The sequence below is a fragment of the Oratosquilla oratoria genome, chromosome 31 (assembly GCF_046742065.1).
Source record: "Oratosquilla oratoria isolate Oo_2021 chromosome 31, ASM4674206v1, whole genome shotgun sequence".
Classification (NCBI taxonomy): domain Eukaryota; kingdom Metazoa; phylum Arthropoda; class Malacostraca; order Stomatopoda; family Squillidae; genus Oratosquilla; species Oratosquilla oratoria.
In genome coordinates this window covers 9288567-9310957 of record NC_134807.1, presented here as the reverse complement: position 1 = coordinate 9310957, position 22391 = coordinate 9288567, and the positions used below count along the sequence as shown (strand labels likewise).

The window sequence follows — 22391 nt, the reverse complement described above, 5'->3', positions numbered from 1 at the left end:
TTCCAAGAAGTCTTATACTGTTTAGATATTAGAATGGATTCTCTTGTTGTGTGTTATACAAGAAAACCAGAGCTTACTCTTATGGGGGTATAGACATGTGGATAATGTATTGACATAGTGATGAAATCTATGTTTGGATCAAATTTTATGCATTCTGGAGTTACTGTAGTCTATCTATCTCTATCTGTATACTAAAAGGCTTCTTCCTGCTTACAAGGGAGGTAGCTAGCCAAGGGATGCACTCACCCCCACCTATGAATCATTTCTCTTTTATCATAGGTCCTTGCTTTAGTTAGGTTTCTGAAATGCAAGATGGTAGAATGAAATTGAAAGTTAGAATTATTTTTAGTGTAGGCAGGAAGTGCCAAGGAGGTGCCAGGATAAAAGGGAGGGAAGAGGGTAGAGGGGAGTGGAGTATGTAGGGGATGGAATGGATGGGAGTGGTTTCTATGCCTTTGTCTTTTGGCTACCTCCCGTGCAAGGGGGAAAAAAGCCTTTGGTATATGTATGTAGGCAGGATTGTAATGTTTTTTGAATGTCAAATTCATACAATTCCACTCTTCTAGGTTAAGCCAGCGGAACACAAATTGATCCTTGAAGTGTTTGATGAAAACCGCCTAACACGAGATGACTTCCTGGGCATGGTGGAACTGCCCCTCCTCAATCTCCCACGAGAAGCAGAAGGCAGAGTCATCCCTAGTAAACATTATACACTGAAGCCTAGAAGGTAAGGGTTATCTTGAGATTTTATATTAAAAGTAAATTAATTTTGTGAGAAATTTCTTTTGAAATCTTCTATACAGTACTCAAAACAGCAAAGAGTGGGAAGATGCGCCTTATCCAAGGTGGGATGATGAAAAAGTTTCCCATATCTCATTGCTGATTGGTTAACAGAGTTAGGAGAATTGGGGTGCATGTGATATCGCCTCCAGCTTTCATTATTGATTATGTAAATATAGCTTACTGTGATAAATTTAGTCGTGGACATATGAATTGGCTCCAGGTAAACCAACAAAAAGGTCGTGTACATATTGATATTGGAGTACCTTGGATACGAAAAGAGTAAGGTCATGGGTTACATCAGAGTTCCATGCCTGAGATTTTTTACAAGTTTCTGATACTAAATTGTACATTTATACCCAACGTCAGTGCACAAGTGGACTGTACAACCATGTATCATTTATATCGTTGACACTTGAGCTGTGTGAATTCTACTCACACGTTTTTAACTCAACCTAAAATTAAAGGATATTTATTGGAAATATACATATTTTTAACTTACTCGTGACATGATTTAGGCTGGTGGCATGACTCAGAACAACTATTTTGAAACCTACCCCACACAATAGTCAGTAAACCATTCCAAGCAGTGTTTGAAGGAAGCGGCTGCTGACAGTTTTGACCGAGTAAATACCAATTGAAGATGAAAACTATATCGAATGTTGTAGAGTGTGAGGGGGTGTCACTGAAAACTTACACTACCTGGGACTTGAACCCAGGACCTCCTGCTTGCTAGGTAGGCATGCTTTCTGAGGACACCATGGTTGCCTTGAGCGACAACCTGCACATCTCCTCCCCTAAGTCCTCGAACCTTTAGTTCAAGTCTGGGTGTGTTCATGACTTGTTAGATCCTATTCATTGCACTCACTGGATCATGTACGATGTAAGGGGGTGTCATTGAATACAAAGGATTACAAAGGCAAAGTATGCCAACAGGAGACCTTTTGGTCCATAACTAGGTTGGATGCATAAAAAAATATAATAATGATAGATAAATAAATAAAAAGATAATAATGATAAATAAATAAAAATTGTAGTAATATAAATAATGATAAAATCGATAAATGCACAGGAATACTGGCACCACAAGGGACTTGAACCCAGGACAATAAGTGACCCTTACGCAGACCTCAGACTATTCATTCTCTCTTCTGTACCCTCACACAAGCTCTACTACCCATTTAAAAACTTTAAATTACCAATTACCTTGTCTTTCCTACATTTCATATCCCCCCTCACTCTTTTCACTTCCCTTCAAAACATCTTTTTACTCTATCTTTTTCAAAATTCCCCCTCAAACACTTACCCCACTTTACATCTGTTCTTCTCTTTATTTACATTGCCTTGCATTTGGCGTCTATTCTCCTTCGCACCTCTCATGCACTTCCCTAGTTTAGTTTGTGGCCAATCTTCATACATACATGCAAAACAAATCACTAAGCATGTGTTACAACAATACTCGCAGAAACCACCTGGAGAATAAAAGAAATGAATACCGAACGTTTTCGTCTTTTCAAGACATCATTCTTTGTACCCTGATGATGTCTTGAATAGATGAAGACGTTCGGTATTCATTTCTTTTATTTTCCAAGTGGTTTCTGCAAACATATATACATATATATACCAAAGGCTTTTCCCCCCCTTATAAGGGAGGTAGCCAAAAAACAAAGGCATGAAAACCACTCCCGCCTATTCCATCCCCATCACACTCCACTCCCCTCCACCCTCTTCCTAATCTTCATATGTTGGCTTTTTTCCTTTACTCCACTGCCTTCGTCTCTTCATTTCATCATTTGCTGCCTCTCCCAATCCCACATACCATCCTCATCCCACATACCATCCTCATCCCACATACCATCCTCATCCCACATACCATCCTCATCCCACATATTATCCTCATCCCACATACCATCCTCATCCCACATATTATCCTCATCCCACATACCATCCTCATCCCATATACTATCCTCATCCCACATACCATCCTTATCCCACATACCATCCTTATCCCACATACCATCCTTATCCCACATACCATCCTCATCCCACATATTATCCTCATCCCTCATATCATCGTCATCCCACATACCATCCTCATCCCACATACCATCCTCATCCCACATATCATCCTCATTCCACATACCATCCTCATCCCACGTACCATCTTCATCCCACCTACCATCCTCATCCTACATACCATCCTCATCCCACATACCATCCTCATCCCACATACCATCCTCATCCCACATACCATCCTCATCCCACATACCATCCTCATCCCACATACCATCCTCATCCCACATACCATCCTTATCCCACATACCAACCTCATCCCACATACCATCTTCATCCCACCTACCATCCTCATCCCACATACCTTCCTCATCCCATATAACATCCTTATCCCATGTACCATCAGTTTAGATCTGCTTCCTTGAAACTTATCATTCTTCTGTAACTTTTTTTTTTTTTTTTTTTACCTTCACTACCTTGCCCCATGTCCCAGGTTTTCCTTTCCCTTTTCCCTTTTCAATTAATTTGTTCACCTTTCACATTTTCTACCTCTCTCCCTATTCCTTCCTTTCCACTTGACCTCCTATCTTAATTTTCCATCTAATAAATAATGACCTGACAGTCCCCTGCTCTCTCCTGAACATAATAATAATAAGTTTATTTGGCATTGAATCAATATACATAAAGTGCAGATAATGAAAGGAACACATAGTTTCAAATAACAACTACAATTGCTGAGGATAACACAAAAAAGCATGTAAGTTTATTTCCATTGTGGTCCAAAACTCCTTCAATTCTCCTTTTGGGTACCATTTCATAGTTTATTAATGCCCTCATGTCCACCTCCCCTCCACCACCCTGCCCTGCATGTACTTATGCTCGTCTCTCTTCTTTAACAATGTGTTTGCTATCAACTCCCATTTGAAAAATATCTCTAATATGTCCCTGCTATATCTATTGGCTCATCTCCTACAGTATTGAGGTACCCCAGCACCACTACATTTACATTCCTGAATAAAAACCACTGTTCATGTGCCTTGAATTTTCTTACATACATATACCAATGGCTTTTTCCCTCTTACAAGGGAGGTAGCCAAATATAAAGACATAAAATCCACTCCCATCAATTCCATTCCGAAATACTCTACTCCCATTCACCCCCTCCCTCCCTCTTATCTTGGCTCCTCCAGGATGGTGGGTCATCCCCACATATCACCCACTGCCCTGGGTTAGGTAGAGTAGTAGAAATTATAAAAGACAGATTCAAGTGGACATCATAAAAGAGGGACAGCAGTTGTATAAATGGATCATTATTCCTTTATGAATAGAGACAGCAACACAGTATCTCTTCTTTCGGTGACTTTTGGGTCCACCGGAGGATGTAGCTGGTTACCTGGGGGGTGTGGGTCTTGTGCAAGAGAGACCTGGGGTGGTGGATTGATTGATATAGCTTTAAAACTCTAACATAGATAAATGATGATCTGGTCAGTAGGGGTACTACAAGTCTTTAAAGCACTGACCATATATCACCATACAGTCGGTACCTCATTATGCGATGAACCCGTTAGTATAATCCAGAAAAGGATGCTCACTGGCTGAACAAGTTACAAAGGATTACAAAGGCAGAGCATGCCGACATGAGACCTTTTGGTCCATATCTAGGTTGGATGCAAAAAAAAAATCATAATGATAAGCAAATAAATGAATAAATAAAAACTATGATAATGTAAACAATAAATAAAATACATAAATAAGTGCATAGGTATAGTTAAATAATAAACAAACAGGTAAATAGTAAATAATAATAAATTGACATATAGCTAATGATAAATGAGAATCAAACAAATAGTAATAAACAAATGGACGGTAAAAGTCAAGATGATGGAGATTTGAACCCTGCTCGGGGTGAGTTGAACCAAGGTCATGGTTCATTAAATTCCATGCTACAAAGTCCACTGTAAGGGGCACAGTCCTAGCCTCCTGAAAGAGGGGGAGTTTGTGACGTTAAACCAAATCAATGATCTGGAAATTCTTATACAGTAAAGAGTAAGATGAATTTGTTCAGATAATATTTATTTCATCTTAAGCTCTGTATGTACTACTATCGAGTTAATTATTGCTATTGGTTGTACATTTCGAACAGCACTCGGTCGAGAGTTAAAGGACATCTACAGATCTACCATGCATATATTGATGATGGGCCTAGTAATACATCAGGAGAACAGACTCCTGAAGAAGCTGGGTGGGAAGTTGTTAGTATAGATAACAGTTCTGGGCAGGAGGACACTACATCCCAGGTTAGTTTGAGTTGATGTATTTGCCTGTTGAAGGTCGTAATAAATTGCTTGTACAAGGTATAAGACTGAACAGTTATTTGTTGTTTCATTTGTATTTGCTTAGTAGTAACAATATTGCATTATAATCTGGATTTAAAATACTAGAAGCTTATGGTTTTAAACAAATTTTTGTCATGTGGTTATTGTTATTATGACTTCAAGAATACTCGAGAATTTTTTTTAAGCAAGATCACAGTTAGATCACAGTTTTCAAATGTACTGATGAATATTGTGTCATTGCAGCCAGCGATTGTAAACAATGAAGCTCAGAATCTACTTCCTGAAGGCTGGGAGGAGCGACAAGATGCAAATGGACGAACGTATTATGTAAATCATAATGCACGCACTACTCAGTGGGATATGCCGACATTGTAAGTATTTATATTTCAAGTTTACATGAAGTCCCAAAACAAAGTTAAAATATATACATATACCAAGGGCTTTTTCCCCCTTGCAAGGGAGGTAACTAAAGTCAAAAGCATAAATTCACTCCCATCTATTTCATCCCCACATACTCCACTCCCATTCACCGCCCCTCCCTCTTTTGTTGGCTCCTCATGAATGACGGGTCATCCCTAAATCTTACCCTTTGCCCTGGGCCAGAAGTAATGCAGTAAGACACAGCACATCCACAGCAAGGCCGCTTCATTTAATTAGCGACCCCCACACCAATATGTCCCCTCATGCAGAAAAAGAGAAGATAAAGAAATCCATTCAGGCTGCATCAAAATATCATTCACACATACTCCCTCACCCCCATCCCCCACCCACTCCCTTCTATGCATCACAGCATCATCCTTACACAGCCATTCTCCACTCACTCCTATCTTCTGTCTTCTCCCATCCTTCCTCAACAGACATTCATCTCTTTCCCAATGTCCCTTTTACTCCATCCATCCATCTCATCCTTGGTCACCCCCTCATGTTCACCCCCTCCACCTCTGCCTTCCACACCCCTTTTACTAATTTTTTTTCTCTCATTCTTTCCATGTGTCTGAACCATCCCATTACTCTTTCATCAACCCTATCTCCCGACTCCCTTTCTGCCCTTGTTGTCCTCCTCAACTCCACATTTCTCACTCTGTCCAGCCAAGTAACCCCCACCATACTTCACAGGCATTTCACCTTAAACACATTTAAACTCTTCCTCTCTTATGTTCCATGTTTCTGCCCCATACAGTGCTGTCAGCACAATCACCCCTTCATACAATCTTTTCTTAGCATCCATTCCCAAATGTCTATTTCTCATTACACTTTTTAATCCACCTAGGCATTTGCTTGCTTCTCTCAATCTACATTCTACCTCCACTTCCACCCTTCTATTTCCCACCACATTCACCCCCAAGTATCTAAAGCTATCCACTTCTTCTAGTCTTCCTCCCTTGGTTCTCACTTCCAAATTGCTGCCATCTTGTCTGCATGTACATCTCGTCACCTTACCTTTATGCACATTTATCTTCAACTTCCTTCTTTTGCACACCTTCCCAAACTCTGTCACTAACCTCCTTCGATCCTGCTACAAGCACGGTGTCATCAGCAAACAACAACTGACTTATCTCCTATTTTTTTTTTCTTTTCTTTAACCATCTCCAATCCCAGGCCCATTACCCTTGCATTTACCTCTTGCACCACCCTATCCATTTATAAATTGAAAACCCAAGGCAACATAATACATCCCTGTTAAAGTCCCACCTTTACCTCAAACCACTCACTCCCTCCATTTCTAATTCTAACACAGGCTCTACTACTCTCGTAAAAACTCTGGACAGCTCTTAACAGCTTTCCTCCTTTCCCATATATCTGCAATACCTCCCACAATGCCTTCTTGTCTACCTTGTCATAAGCCTTTTCCAAATCCATAAAGGCCCAAAAAACATCCTTATCTTTTCCTAAAGCTTTCTCACAGATCTGCTTTACTACAAAAATCTGATCCACACAACCCCTACCTGTCTTAAACCCACACTATTCCTCACCAATTACTCCCTCTATTCTTCTGCTAATCCTTTTAATCAAAACCCTCCCATAAGCCTTCCCAACTACACAACAAACTGATCCCTCCCAAACTACTACACTCACACTTGTCCCCTCTTCCCTTGTAAAATGAAACTATACGTGCACTCCTGCAGTTCTGTGGCACTCTACCCTCTTTTAGACAAACATTAAACAACCTCACCAGGCAGAGGTGGAGGCTGTGAACATGAGGGGCCGACCAAGGATGAGATGGATGGATGGGGTAAAAGGGACATTGGGAAAGAAGGGGATGTCTGTTGAAGAAGGAAGGGAGAAGACAGAAGAGAGGGGTGAATGGAGAATGGTTGTGTATAGAGGATGCTGTGATGTGTGGAAGGTAGCGGGTGGAGGATGGGGGGTGAGGGAGTTTGTGTGAATGATATTTTGATGCAGAACAAAGGGTTTTCTCCCCGTCCTCTTTTTCTGCATGACGGGATGGAGAGGGAGGGTTGCCAATTAAATGAAGCAACCTTGCTGTGGATGTGCTGTGTCATACTTCATTGTTTCTGACCAGGGCAGTGGGCAAGATGCAGAGGTGATCTGTTATCCAGGAGGAATCAAGAAAAGGAGGAGGGAAGGGTGGTGAATGGGAGTGGAGTATGTGGGGATGAAATGGGTGGGAGTGGATTTATGCCTTTGACTTTGGTTACCTCCTTTGTAAAGGGGAAAAGCCCTTGATATATGTATGTTTATATTATTATTATCCTAGGACGTCCCCTCATGTTCACTCCCTCCACATCTGCCTTCCACACTTCTTTTACTAGTCTTTCTTCACTCATTCTTTCCATGTGTCCAAACCATCCTAATATTCTTTCATCAACCCTATCTCCCAGCTCCTTTTCCACCCCTGTTCTCCTCCTCACCTCCTCATTTCTCACTCTATCTAGCCTAGTAACCCCCATCATACTTCTCAGACACCTCATCTGAAACACATTCAAACTCCTTCTCTCTTCCTCTCTTATGTTCCATGTTTCTGCCCCATACAGTGCTGTTGGCACAATCACTCCTTCATACAGTCTCCTCTTAGCATCCATTCCCAAATGTCTATTCCTCATTACACTCTTTAATCCACCAAGGCATTTACTCGCTTCTCTCAATCTACATTCTACCTCCACTTGCACTCCACCTTTCCCTGCCACATTTGCACCCAAGTATCTAAAACTATCCACTTCCTCCAGTTGCTCTCCCTTAATGCTCACTTCCAGTCTACTGCCACTTTCACCCCTTGTACATCTCATCACCTTACTTTTACCCACATTTATCTTTAGCTTTCTTCTGTCACATACTCTCCCAAACTCTGCCACCAACTTCCTCAATCCCTCCTCCGATCCTGCCACAAGCGCAGTGTCGTCCACAAACAACAGCTGGCTCACCTCCCACTTTTCTCCATTTTCTTTAACCATCTCCAATCCCTGACTCACTACCCTTGCATTTACCTCTCGCACCACCCCATCCATGTATAAGTTGAACAGCCAGGGCGACATAACGCATCCTTGACGAAGTCCCACCTTTACCTCGAACCACTCACTCTCTCCATTTCCTATCCTGACACAAGCTCTACTACTCTCATAAAAACTCTTGACAGCTCCCAGAAGCTTTCCTCCTATCCCATATATCTGCATAACCTCCCACAGTGCCTTCCTGTCTACCCTATCATAAGCCTTTTCCAGATCCATAAAAGCCCAAAAAGATGTGGATGGAGTGAACATGAGGGGACGTCCTAGGATGAGGTGGATAGATGGGGTGAAGGGGGCTTTGGGGAAGAGGGGAATGTCTGTTTAGGAAGGACGGGAGAGGACAGAAGACGGGTGAATGGAGAATGGTTGTATATGGATGATGTGATTGCATGAGGTGGAATGGGCGGGGGGATGGGGGGTGAGGTAGTATGTGTGAGCAAAATTTGACGCAGCCCGAAGGGATTTCTCCCCGTCCTCTCATTTTATGCAATGGGGGGACAGAGAGGGGGGGGGTTGCCGATTTAATGAAGCGGCCTTGCTGTGGATGTGCTGTGTCTTGCGACACTGCTTCTGACCCAGGGCAGTGGACAAGGTGCAGGGATGACCCGTCATTCAGGAGGTGCTAAGATAAGAGGGAGGGTGGAGGGGTGTGGAGTGTATTCAGGGATGGAATGGGTGGGAATGATTTTATGCCTTTTTTCTTTTTGGCTACCGCCCTTGTAAGGGGGAAAAAGCCTTGGTATATGTATGTATGTTATTATTATAATTGTTATTTATTTATTTATTTTATTTTTTTAGGAATTCGCAGCCCAACAGAGAGCAAGCTCGTTACCAGCGAATGGAGTCAGCTCAGAATGAATTCAGGAACGAATTTCGGCGACGCTTCCACATTTCTGTTGACGACACAGAAGTTTCAAGAGGAGACAATACATCAGTGCTGCAAGGGGTGAGTTTAGATTTTGTGTAGCAGCTAGTGCCTTGATAGGAAGGAAAAATAGTTTTGCATGAGTTTATTTATGTATTTATTTATTATATATAAGTCCTGTTGAGTGTCTGTTGTGTGATGATAGAATGCTACCAATGTTTTGTCATGCATGTTATGTTAGGAAACTGTATGGGCAGAGCAGAGAGACTTGGAGCCCCCCTTTTTTTTATTTATTTATTTATTTTATTCTAGACAAGACAATAGAGGAGGGTCTGAATGTGTTTGCTTGTGAAACAAGTTAGAGCAAAAAGGATATTGGCAGCATGTAAGGTCAAAGATTTTTAGGAATGAGCGAAACAACAAAAGGGAATTCTGAGGTTGAGTTTGGAAATGTCGTCAGTTGTGTGTCTGAAGTAGAGAAAAGGCCAGAAAAATGTGTTCCTTTTTTGGGACTGATGAGATTTGGTTGAATGTAAGAAAGTTTCATCAAGGATTATATGAGTAAATATGAAAATATGTGGTCAGGTTTACACAGCCCAAAGGGATTTCTCCCCATCTTCCCTTTATTAGCATGAGGGGATGGAGAGGGGGGCTCGCTGATGAAATGAAGCAGCTTTGCTGTGTATGTGCTGTGTCTTGCTACATTGCTTCTGACCCAGGGCAGTGGGTAGGATGCAGGGATGACCCATCATCTATGAGGAGCTAAGATGAGAGGAGGGGAAGGGTGGTGGATGGGAGTGGAATGGGTGGGAGTTGGTTGTGCCTTTTGACTTGGCTACCTCCCATGTAAGGGGGAAAAAGTCCTTGATATATAGATAGATAGGTTATTGGGTGTGGTGTGGGTGTTTGTGAGTGTGCATGATTCTGGTAGTGAGAGAAGTCAATCGATCTGTTACTCCAGTTCTTTATTGAAGGAAACCTCGGGTCCACAAGAAACTGGTCAGTCACTGATTTAACCGATACCACAGTGAAGTAATTTTAAGGAAATGTTTGGAGTGAGTGCAGAACAGTGTAGTATAATGTGGTCTCTGTATTTAGGGTCACATGTGACAAGGAATGGAGGTGGAGGTAAACTGTAGAGTGAGGGAAACAATTGATGTCTTGGGGGAATGAAGATTGTCATGATAAATAGGTATCCGGGAATAGATGCAAAGAGGGTTGATTGTTCCTATGACATTGTATGGGCCAGAGACTTGGAATTTAAGGAAGGCAGAAAGGAGAAAATTAAATGTATTTGAGATAAAGTATTTGAGAAGTATGACAGGGATTACAAGTATTGATAGGGTGAGAAATGAAGAGGTGAGGAGGAGAGCTAGGGGTAGAAGGGGAGCTAGAAGATAGGGCTAATGGTTTGGGGACATTGAAAAAATGAGTGAAGAAAAATTGGCAAAAAGAATGTGGAAAACAGAGGTGGGTGGAGTGAACTTGTGGGGAAGATCAAGGATGAGATGGATGGATGGGGTGAAGGGGGCTTTGAGTAAAAAGAGAATTTAAAACAGGGAAGGGAGAGGGAAATAGATAGGTGTCAATAGAGAATGCTTGTGAATGGACAATAAATTGACATGGCCTGAAGGGATTTCTCCTTGTCTTTTCGATGCTTGTATGAGGGGGATGTCTGTTGAGGAAGGAAGGGAGAAGACAGAAGATAGGGGTGAGTGGAGAATGGCTGTGTATATATCTATGGTGCATGGAAGGGAGTGGGTGGGGGATAGGGGAGGGTAAGAGAGTGGTTGTATGTGAATGATATTTTGATGCAACCCAAAGATATTTCTCTCTGTCTTCAATGTTACTGCATGATGGGACGGAGAGGGGAGGTCACCGATTAAATGAAGTGGCCATGCTGTGGATGTACTGTGTCTTGCTGCATTGCTTCTGACCCAGGGCAGTGGGCAAGATGCAGGGTTGCCCCGTCATTCAGGAAGAGCCAAGATGAGAGGGAGGGAGGGAGGGATGGTGAATAGGGGTGGAATGAGTGGGAGTGAAATTATACCTGTTGACTTTGGCTTCCTCCCTTGTAAGGGGGAAAAAGCCTTTGGTATATGAATGTATGTATGAGGGGACAAGGATGAAGGATCACTGTGTAAATGAATGGGCTAGCCCTGCTGTGAACTTGCTGTCTTGCAGCATTGCTTATGACCCAGGCAATGGACAGGAGACAGATTCATGAGGAGCTAAGATGAAAAGGAAACAAATGGTTGATGGACAGGAGTGGAATGGATGGGGTTGTATGCATGTCCTGGCTTGGAAAGAAGCCTTTGGTATATAAAATTTAATAGAATTGTTTCAGTGTGAAATAGTGACTTCAGCTAGGCATGCCAATGCTATTCTTGCTTGTTTTGGATGTGATTTCTGTGTTAGATTGAGTTCTGGATATGTCTTATGTTGTATGGAATTTGGCAGTCTATTAATGAGTGTTTCTGATTTTGCATGGAAGTGTTGCCGAGCTGTGTCTTGCTGCATTGCTTCTGACCCAGGGCAGTGGGTGGGATACAGGGATGACCTGTTATCCATGAGGAGTGCAGATGATGAGGAGGAAAGGGTGGAGGATGAGAGTGGAATGGGTGAAGGGTGGAAGTAATATTGATGGGGGTGGTTGTATGCCCTGAGTGGCTACGTCTCTTACAAGGGGGCTTGTGAATAAGCCTATTGATATATAGATGGAGATGATGATTGTGCCTACCATGATGGGGCAGAGACGTAGAATTTAAGGAAGACAGGAAGGAGAAATTTAAATGTTTATGAAATAAAGTGTTTGAAAAATATGGTGGAAATTACGAGGATGAATAGAGTGAGAAATGAGGAGGTAAGGAGGAGAGTGTAGGGTTGAAAGGGAGCTGGCAGATAGGGCTTATGAATGAATACTGGGATGGTTTGGGCACATGGAAAAAATGAATGAAGAAAAATGAGCAAAAAAGAGTGTAGAAGGTAGAAGTGGGTGGAGTGAAATTGAGAAGACCAAGAATAGGATGGATGAGCGAGATGAATGGGCCTTGAGTAAAAGGAGAATGTCTGTTGAGCAGGGAAGGGAGAAGGCAAGATATAGATGCGAGTGGAGAATGATTGGGAGTGGACCATCAATTGACTTGGCCCAAAGGGATTTCTCCTTGTCTTCTCTAATTTTGAATGGGGGATGAAGAGAGAAGGTTATCATGTAAATTAAGAGGTGGACCTTACTAAAAATGTGTTGTGTCTTGCTGCATTGCTTCTGACCCAGGCAGTGGGTGGGAGACAGGGATGTATGGGAGTGGGATGGGTGTATGGTTTAGCTAGCTACCTTCCATGTAAGGAGGAAGAAGCCATTTGGTGTATAGATAGATGGATAGATAGTTGTTTTTATGCTATGTTTTTTGGGTCTGTGTTTGTGTTAAGTGGTGTGGGAAGAACTCTTGCATAGAAATGTGTGCCCATCATTTTCACATGGTGCTGTATGGAAAGGTAATTTGGGTTTGGAATGTAGATGTCTCATTGAGTTTGTTTTGGTGCAACCAGTTATTATTCTTAATGCTTTATTATATGCTGCTTGTGGAAAGTCTTTGTTTTCCTAATTGTTGGAAACCATGCTGTGGATGCATAGATTAGTTCTTATGAGTTATTTATATACAATAATAATCATTTCTGCTATCAATCTGCCACTGTTCTAAATATGTACAGTTTCTTATTTATCTTCATTGAGGTCTTAATGTGTGGGATGAAGATTGATCCTGTCAAATATGTCCAGTATCGGTTTTCATCTAGTGGGAGAGGTTGGCCGTTTAAACCGACTGTTGTGTGCTTCTTAGATTCTTACTAATCAGGGGTAATCAGTGTCAGTAATGACCGGGATGCAGACATTGCTTTGTGCCAGCTTACTGAAGGAAATTTGTTTTTGTCTGCTGTTTTGTGGTTGTGGTGTTGGGTTGCTATTTTTGTCATTTCTTCCTACAAGAGGGATAAGGTCCTTTATTTGTATATATCTTAATATGTAAGAGCTTTGATGTTGTGCAGCAGGTTTGGTGTGGGGAAGTTGAGTAGTTTGAATAGGATTTGTAATAATACAGTAAACCCATGATATAATGGATGATACGGGGATGGGTCTGTCGTTATATCCAAAGATCTGTTATAACCGAGGATCTGTTATATCCAATGGAAATACTGGACAGTATTAGAAATTAGTAGGATTAGAAATTACAGTAAACTCTCAATATAATGGACAATATGGTGGCAGGAGTCTGTCGTTATATCTGAAGATCTGTTATAACCAAGGATCCCTCACTATAACAGATGTAAACTCGTTATAGCAAGGGTTTGTCTGGTCAGATTTTTTTGTCCGTCATATCCAATATCCGGTATATTGAGATCTGTTATATCAAGGGTTTACTGTATTGTCCAGCCCCTAATAAGAGGGAAAGGGTCTTTTGGCATATGTATGATAATATTGCTTTGATCTGCTACGAGTTTGATGTGAAGAGACCACTTCATTAGACTAAATGACATGATAATATAGGCCACCCTCCCTTACAAGGGTATTAAGAACTTTTTGGTATATGTATAGGAAATGTATTGCTCCTTGGGAGACCTGGAGACTCCTATAGATCCCCGATTTATTTTTGAGATATCCTGCAATCTCTTGACTAGAAAGTTTTTCAATCATTTCTTCTTCTTCATACCAGTTTGTATGACAGGATTGCAGTATGGTGTCATATAGTCATATAGATTTTGTTGTATGTTGGGAAGTTTTGCACGGCTGAAAAATAGAGCATAGGCAGAATGGGGTTTGAAAACAGACCCAGTTTTTGGGTCTTCCACAGCTTGAATGATTTTTTTTTTTTTTCATTTTTTATTATTATTATCATTATTATTATTATTATTATTATTATTATTATTATTATTATTATTATTATTATTATTATTATTATTATTATTATTATTATTATTATTTTTCTTTCTAAACAAACCTTATAAAGTCTTCATGTTGAATGGATTGAATTTCATCTAGGTCAATTGAATTACCATTTCTGTTATAGTTATTTTGTGCTGCTGTTCAAGGTTTTACTAGTGAAACGGAGTCAGTACATCATAGAAGTTTACACTTTTTGCTGGATTATTATGTTTTGCTGTTTATTCACTTATTTTATTCTGGATTAGGTATTGTAAAGTCTTTTGGGATAAATCTTTTGAGTATGTTGATATCTTTGAAACCAGATGGATTTCATAGGGATTTACAACTGATAGATTGCATGGCATTGGAATGAAAATTTCAATTGTATAGTAATGATATATTACTAATCCCATTTCAGTCCATATCTTAAGCACATTATTGCAATGAATGACTTCAAACTTCAATTTTATTCTGCTCATTTTGGAGTAATGCACTTAAAGCAACATGTTACAGTTTTTGTTTGCAAATGCACTTGAGTTGCTGCATTTCATGCTACACACAAGGCTTTGGCTACATATTCACTTAAAAAATATTTCTCCACTGCATCTTGGTTATCTTTATTTCTTGTTCCATGTTTGCCTTCCTGTGATGCACAATTGCTGTAACATAACAAATTAGACAGTGAAACAGTGTGTGGAAACACTATTCAAGATTATAAGAAAAAACTTGATGCTGAGAGATACAAAGATGGGTCACCACGAGCATAATGCTCTTCCTGTATAATACAACTAGGTAAATAAACCCTGATATGACCAAGACTGGAATATGCATCAGTAGTATGGTCCCCACACAGAGTGAAGGATGTAATCAAGATTGAGAGAATACAAATGGTAGTAACCAAACTGATCCCTAGCCTGGCAGATAAACCATATGAGGAGAGACCAAAAGCACTGGGTCTGCCAACTTTGAGAGATCGAAGAGAAAGAGGTGACATGATTATAGTATTCAGGTCACTAAAGGGGATAGATTGCATTGATAGAAGAGATCTCCTGATTAAAGATGGGAGGACTTGAAGAGGTCATGGAAGTAAATTAAAAAAGACCACATGTTGAAAAGATGTGAAGAAATACAGTTTTCCATACAGATGTATATATATGTGGAATAGCTTAGAAGGTGGTATAGCCCAAGCTCAAACAATACACGAGTTCAAATCTAAATATGATAATTGGAAATCAAAGATATAGATTTAGTTGGAACCGTACATGAAATTGAGTCTAGGTATGTTGGATAATTAGAAAATAGGATACAGGACCCAATGGACATTGCTCCTTTCCTGTATACTACAGTTAGGTAAATACAATTAGGTAAATTAATAAAATATTTGGAATTAAGTTAACTTAATTTTTTTTCAAAAGACAAAGTTATTTGTTATCATTAAATGAGGTACCAAGGTAAGAGGGAGGGAAAAGGGCAGAGGGGAATGGAGTATGTGGGGGATGGAATGGGTGGGAGTGGTTTCTATGCCTTTGTCTTTTTGGCTACCTCCCGTATAAGGGGGAAAAAAAGCCTTTGGTATGGTATTAAGAGTGTGATGGTGTGTGCTTATTGATGATTAATTTATCTACTTTTAGAAGCACTGGCTTAGGTCTTATGACTTCATTGAAATATTTCCATGATTACCATTATTGTAGCATCAAAGAAGACAGAATAAATACTTTTAGAATTGGGCCAGACAGGAAACTGTTGTGATCATTCTAATCAGTTTGGATGCTCGCTGGCCAAGTGGGTTCGAGCTTCACTACTTGAAGCGGAGGGCAAGGTTACGGCAGTTCAAAACTGTGCCACCAGAGAGTTGGACCAATGACATGGTTCATTAAATTCCACAATACAAGGTCCTCTCTAAGGGACAATGCCTTAGCCTCCTGATAGGGGGGGTTTGCTACATAAAACCGAATCTAATCAATTTGGACCAATGATAGGATGAAGAACAGAGACATTTCCCTGCTGTCCATTTTTAACCACTTCAGTACAACTCAAATTCTCATGTGCAGCATTGGCTGCCATATGAATGATGTATCACACTACTCACATTATAAAATATAAAGTCACTGCCACATTACTAGTTCTCTTTTACTCTGAGTAATGATAAACACCAGTTCACAGAATCTGTGGGTAACTTATGTACAACTACAAAAAATACATATAATCAAGATGCTGACACCGTTATCCTTGTGTACCCACTTGTGTCTCATGATGCCTACATAAGCATCATTGTACCGAAGTGGTTAAAATATTTTCAAAAGTCTCTTCTCCACATGGAGGTGTTTAGGGCTGGGTCTCAGTCACTGGACTGGGCCTAAGGTTTCTTTTAATCAATTTCAATTCTCCTCCATCCAGTATCTCGCATAGAATTGACTACCCATGGTTACTTTCCTTCTCCTTTCAGTCATTGACGTAGAGCAGTGTTTCTCAACCTTTTTTACCCTTGGGTAACCTTTGAAATAAATTGAATGTCTCAAGGAACCCCTGTGCACAAAAAAAAACAAAAACAAAAAACACGTATACCCCATCTTTCTCATTTTATTTTCATCATAATGATAGATGGAATGATGTCTATATTACATTATTACATTAACCTTTTGCGGAACCTTAGGGTTCCGTGAAACCTGGGTTGAGAAACGCTGGGAAGGAATACCATGAGAAGTTGAGAGAAGAGCGGGAAGCAGTTAGGGATAAAGGATAAGTAGGATTAGAAGTAGGATTAGTAGTAGGATTAGAAGAAGAATAGGAGGGATGTGTTTAAGAAGAAGTGACAAAGTGTGGAAAGATGGTATGTAGGACAAGGAGGATGGAAGACAACAGAAAGAAAGGTAATAAATAATTGGATGAAAAGGTGGTAGAAGAGAAGAAGTGAGCATGGAGGCAGGTAGACAGGCAAGTAGGCAGGCTGGTGAGATGGCAGGCAGGCAGGTAGGCAGATAAGCAGGCAGCACAGTTATAGAAAATATTTGATAAAGAACAACTTTCCACACAGAGTGGTGGGTGTCTGGAACAAATTGGACAAAACAGTAGTGTGTGCAAATACCATACATGAATTTAAGAACAAACTAGATGTTGCGAGATACAAAGACGGGACACCACGAACATAGCTCCCCTTCCCGTAGAATACAATTAGAGAAATACAGGCAAGCAGTCAGGCTGGCAAGCTGGCAGGCAGGCAGGTAGCCAGGCAGGCAGGCAGGCAGGCTGATGAGCTGGTAGTATTCAAGCGGCTGGCAATTGGCAGAGTGGGGAATCAGGGGCCCAAACAATGGGCAGCCAGATGTCAGGAATGTAGAAGATGTGGGCCTGGTTGAAGGCAAACTCTGGAAAGTTTTGTTAATTTATTTTAAAGGTTGGTGCCTAAGAACAGGTAAAAGCTCACTTCTGACTGCAAGAGGAGTGGGGGTGTAGGAGGAGGAGATGGTGATCCTCCTAGGTGGTCTGTCCTCGATGGGTGAATTCCTGTTGGGTGATGCATGGCCTGTGTTCTTGACTGGTAGTGTAGGAGGTGGTGAATGTCACAGTATGGGAGGTGACGGGAAATTAATTCCTCAATTCTCAAGGCTGTCTGTCATGGTGTGGGAGGTGGTAGGAGATTGTTCTCTTGGTCCCTGAGGCTGTTTATCACCGATGAACTCCCAGTGACCCCTTATATTTACTGGGGTTAGGTTATGAACCTCGCATTAACTGTCACTTGGGAGATGCCCAGCACAGCTGGGGGCTGCAGGTGTTCCAGAAGACTCGTTTTGTTCGACCCACTGTGGTGGGTCAGACCTCAGGGGCCTGTTTTGTCCAATCCAATGCAGCCAGGTCATGACCTCAGAGCAGCTGGTGACTGCCTAGTGTTTGGTCCCTTGGGACCTTTGGAGGTGCCACTTTGTCAATACTGATGGGTATGTGTTGCTGGCAAATGCAACTGCCTCATAGATATCTTATCTGGGTCCTCTGTATGAGTTTTAAACTTTTTTATTGCCTCCTCCCACATCTTTCTTAGTGAAGATGTGGCATTTAGGTCTAGTTTGATATAAGTATATACGTATATGTATATATATATATATATATATATATATATATATATATATATATATATATATATATGTGTGTATGTATATATAATATTAATTTTTTTCCATCTCTTGTTAGTTTCCCATTTTCTTTGTACATCATTTCACTTGTGCCCACATTCACATATAACAAAAATCATAAAGTACTAGGTCTCATTTTTTATAGACACATAATATTCAACCTGCACATCAAAGCCCTGACTGTGAAGGCAAATAAGAAACTGAAAATATGAAGAACAGTGGCAGGTACACAATTTGGATGGCAGAAAGAAATACTATATATGAGCAAATTTTAAAACTATATTCAATTATGTATCCACTGCATTGTAATGATGATAGTTGTTCCCTAGAGTTTCTGTGACTGGAAACCTGTAACCTCACAGTGGCTGGCAATGGTCCTGTAGGTCCTCCCATAAATTCCTCTGGGAAGAACTTTTGGACTGCTTTCTGTGTTGTTTAAGTGCGGGATTGTTTATCAGTGGCTGAAAATAGTAGTAGTAGTTGGTGGAGGGGAGTAGTTGTCAGTTGTCAGGTCTAGTTATATGGGTGGAAGAAACAGTTCAGTTTCATACAGGCATAAAACCTGGTCCAAAGACCAAATGTCAGCCCCTCAGGTCACCACCTCCTGATGGAAGTGAGGGGGATGACATGTTTTCTAAAAGGGCAGCAGAAGGGAGATGTTCCTCTCTGCTGTACATCTTGCAGGATCACCACTGCCAGGTACCCATCATTGATCCCTCCACAACATGGTATCCAATGATTATGAAAATAAAGACATCCTACAAGCAATTACAAAGTAAAGCATTAATAATAACTGGTTGCACAAAGACATTCAATCATATTCACTCAAATTAAAATCTTTTCCACAAAGCAGCACAAGACAGTGATGAGCACACAGTTCTATGCAAAAACCCTCAAAACCTCCTACCATATCACACAAACAGCCCATTGAACACATAAAAAAAAAAAAATACAATACAAACATATAGACACCCAGATCACAAGCACTACAATAGACCTCCAAATTCTATAATTGATTTGATAGCATATATTCATGGAGTCGATTGTAGACAATTAACTTTAATGCCACATATTGCAAAATATTGGAAATGGGTACAATTCAAAAAGATCAATGAATAAGAATCAGTTACAAAAGAAAAAGAAGGGAAAGATCTAGGAGGGCTGGCCACTGACAAACATAATAGTAAAAACTATGGGTGAAACATAGACTTTTGAGCATAAAAGTGGCTCCTCACTACATGGACTAGGTGGTGATGACGGAAGAAATAAACATAGAATGACTGATTTGCCTCAGATTGGAATATGCAGTAGTTGTGTGATGGGGATGATAGGTGCTGATGGATATGGAGCTGCCTAGTGTAGGCCTTATGGTCTCTTGCAGTCTCCTTCATTCTTATGTTCATATGTTCTAATATAAACAAGATTGAGAGAATACAAAAAGCTGTGACCAAAGTAGTTTTTAGCCATGCAGTTAAAATGTGTGAAGAAAGATTGAAAACATTGGATCCACCAGCATTGAGAGAAAGAAGAGTAAGAGGTGATATAATTAGAGTGTTCTGGACACTAAAGGGAATAGATAAGACTGACTGATAAGATCTCATGGTCTGGGATGAAGAAGAGTCACGAGTTCATTATAACGAGTTGTAAAAAAAGTTTAAAGGATAGAAATCTTTATATGCAAATATATTAATTCCTCGGATAGCTTGGAAGTCAGCATGACCCAAGCTGAATCCATAATTTTCAAAACAATGTATTATTGTTGGAGTAGAAATTTGGGATCTCATAAATATAACATTTCCTGTATATTACAGTTAGGTACACAATGTTGTATAGGAAGAAAGTGTAAAAGATAGAGTGAAAATCGAGTTTACAAGGATATTCCTAAGTGGCATTATTTGAATTATAGATACTATTGATATTATGAACTGCACTGTTTGTTTCTCTTATATGTAGAGTTAATTTATCACATTTTTATTTCCACATTAAGATTAGTTGGGTATATGAAATAGTAGATAGCTGCAAGTATATTAGATGGCTTTTTTTTTTCTTTTTTATTTAAACTTTGCATATCATCTTAAAGCCAAATTCCATGTTGTTGTTTTTTTTACATTAAAAGTTTTGTTACATATATTCTTGCATTACACAGCTAAATTGAATGAAATTTTGTGTATACATAATTTATATATATATCTTTTCATGGTTATGATTCTCTCACTGGCATCTTGTTATGTCCACATGATCCTCATATTACAAATACTAAATGGTATTCTCTCCAAGCTCTAAATGATTTGTGTAGCAAACTAATGATCCTGCATGCCTTCCCTCCCCCTCCTCCCTTGCATGTCTCTTGGGTATCTTCGGGGGCTGCCTTGTGCTCCTCCGCAGGACAACAACTTGGAGGAGGAGGAAGGAGGAGAGGAGGATGGGGATGAGGATGAGGAAGAAGATGGGGAGGAACAGGGGGAAGAGGGAGACGAGGAGGAGGAAGAGGAAGAGACACAACCCGGCTTTGATGAGGTGGCCTCCGAGGAGGTGAGCAATGACCTGCACATCTCCGTTGTATGCTCTCAGATCCTTGTATTCATATATTGGCTGTGCTATATTCCACATAGGTGTCATTTGTATTGCATATATTACCTTACATTCCTTCATGGATTAGAAGTACATGCTACACATTGCACCTACAGTACAGTACAGTATATAATATATATATATATATATAAATATCTATATACATATATATCTTATATATATATATATAAATATATATATATATATATATGTATGTATATGTATGTATGTATGTATATGTATATATAGTATGATATATGCATGCATGCAAGAGTAACCATTAAGAAAAATAATCTAATGAAGTTGAGTGCTTCCATGTAATTACATTTACAGTGCTTAGTACAAGACAAATGATAAAACAGCATGGTAGAGAAGGTCATATTGAGTGATGGTAAGGTAAACTGCTACGAATTTGCAATCTAAATAGCTTGGATGATTCCTTATTTATAAAGTGATACCATTTATATGAAGCTCAATTTTTACGTTTAAACCTTGGTTATACTGTATTTGAATTTGAGTACATTCAGTTAATTCCTCTATAGTATTATTGTTACATGTAATAGATTTAGCATTCTCCCAATCCACTTGATGATTAACTGACTAAGATATATAAAACACTATTGGATTGACTTCTGTCACTAACATGTTTATGTTAAACCCAAGTGGTTTAACTGGCTGATCAACAAGAACATATATATATATATATATATATATATATATATATATATATATATATATATATATATATATATATATATATATATATATATATATATATATATACAACACAGTCATGCACAATAATACCAAAAGATGGCTGTTTATTATCTGGTGGGTAGAAATACCTGTGTCATATAATGGCCAATCATCACACACCAGAAACTTTAGGAATGGAGTACCTCAAGGCTCCATCCTATTCCCCACACTCTTTAATCTATACATGCATGATATACCCACACCCCAGAAATACAAATCTCTTCTTATGCAGATGACTTATTAAATTACATGCACACATCATAATGTAGAGTCACAGAAATACTACAGCCATACCTTGACACACTCAACACCTGGTTCACTACAAATAGATTCAAAATAGCCCCAACCAAATCCACAGCCACACATCTCACCAACTGAACAGCAGAAAGCAAATACACACTGTGCCTTGTTATCAATAACACCCTCATAACTAAAACACGTGCACACATTCCTAGCTTACAAACAAGTTAGGAATAACTATACCAGAGTTTGCAGGGAGGAAGAAAGCAATTTTGAAAAAGGTGTAATAGAAAAATGCAAAGATGAACCAAAGCTGTT

At 39.9% G+C, this 22391-nt stretch overlaps 1 protein-coding gene across 1 annotated transcript in view; it reads left to right on the top strand.

Annotated features, from left to right (window-relative positions):
• Nedd4 (E3 ubiquitin-protein ligase Nedd4) overlaps nucleotides 1-22391 on the top strand; it is a 91800-nt gene that overhangs the window by 14491 nt on the left and 54918 nt on the right. The window contains exons 5-9 of the mRNA XM_076213293.1: nucleotides 567-727; nucleotides 4937-5090; nucleotides 5373-5500; nucleotides 9395-9542; nucleotides 20892-21038. Coding sequence (XP_076069408.1) covers nucleotides 567-727; nucleotides 4937-5090; nucleotides 5373-5500; nucleotides 9395-9542; nucleotides 20892-21038 — 738 coding nt within the window. The remainder of the gene's footprint in view (nucleotides 1-566; nucleotides 728-4936; nucleotides 5091-5372; nucleotides 5501-9394; nucleotides 9543-20891; nucleotides 21039-22391) is intronic.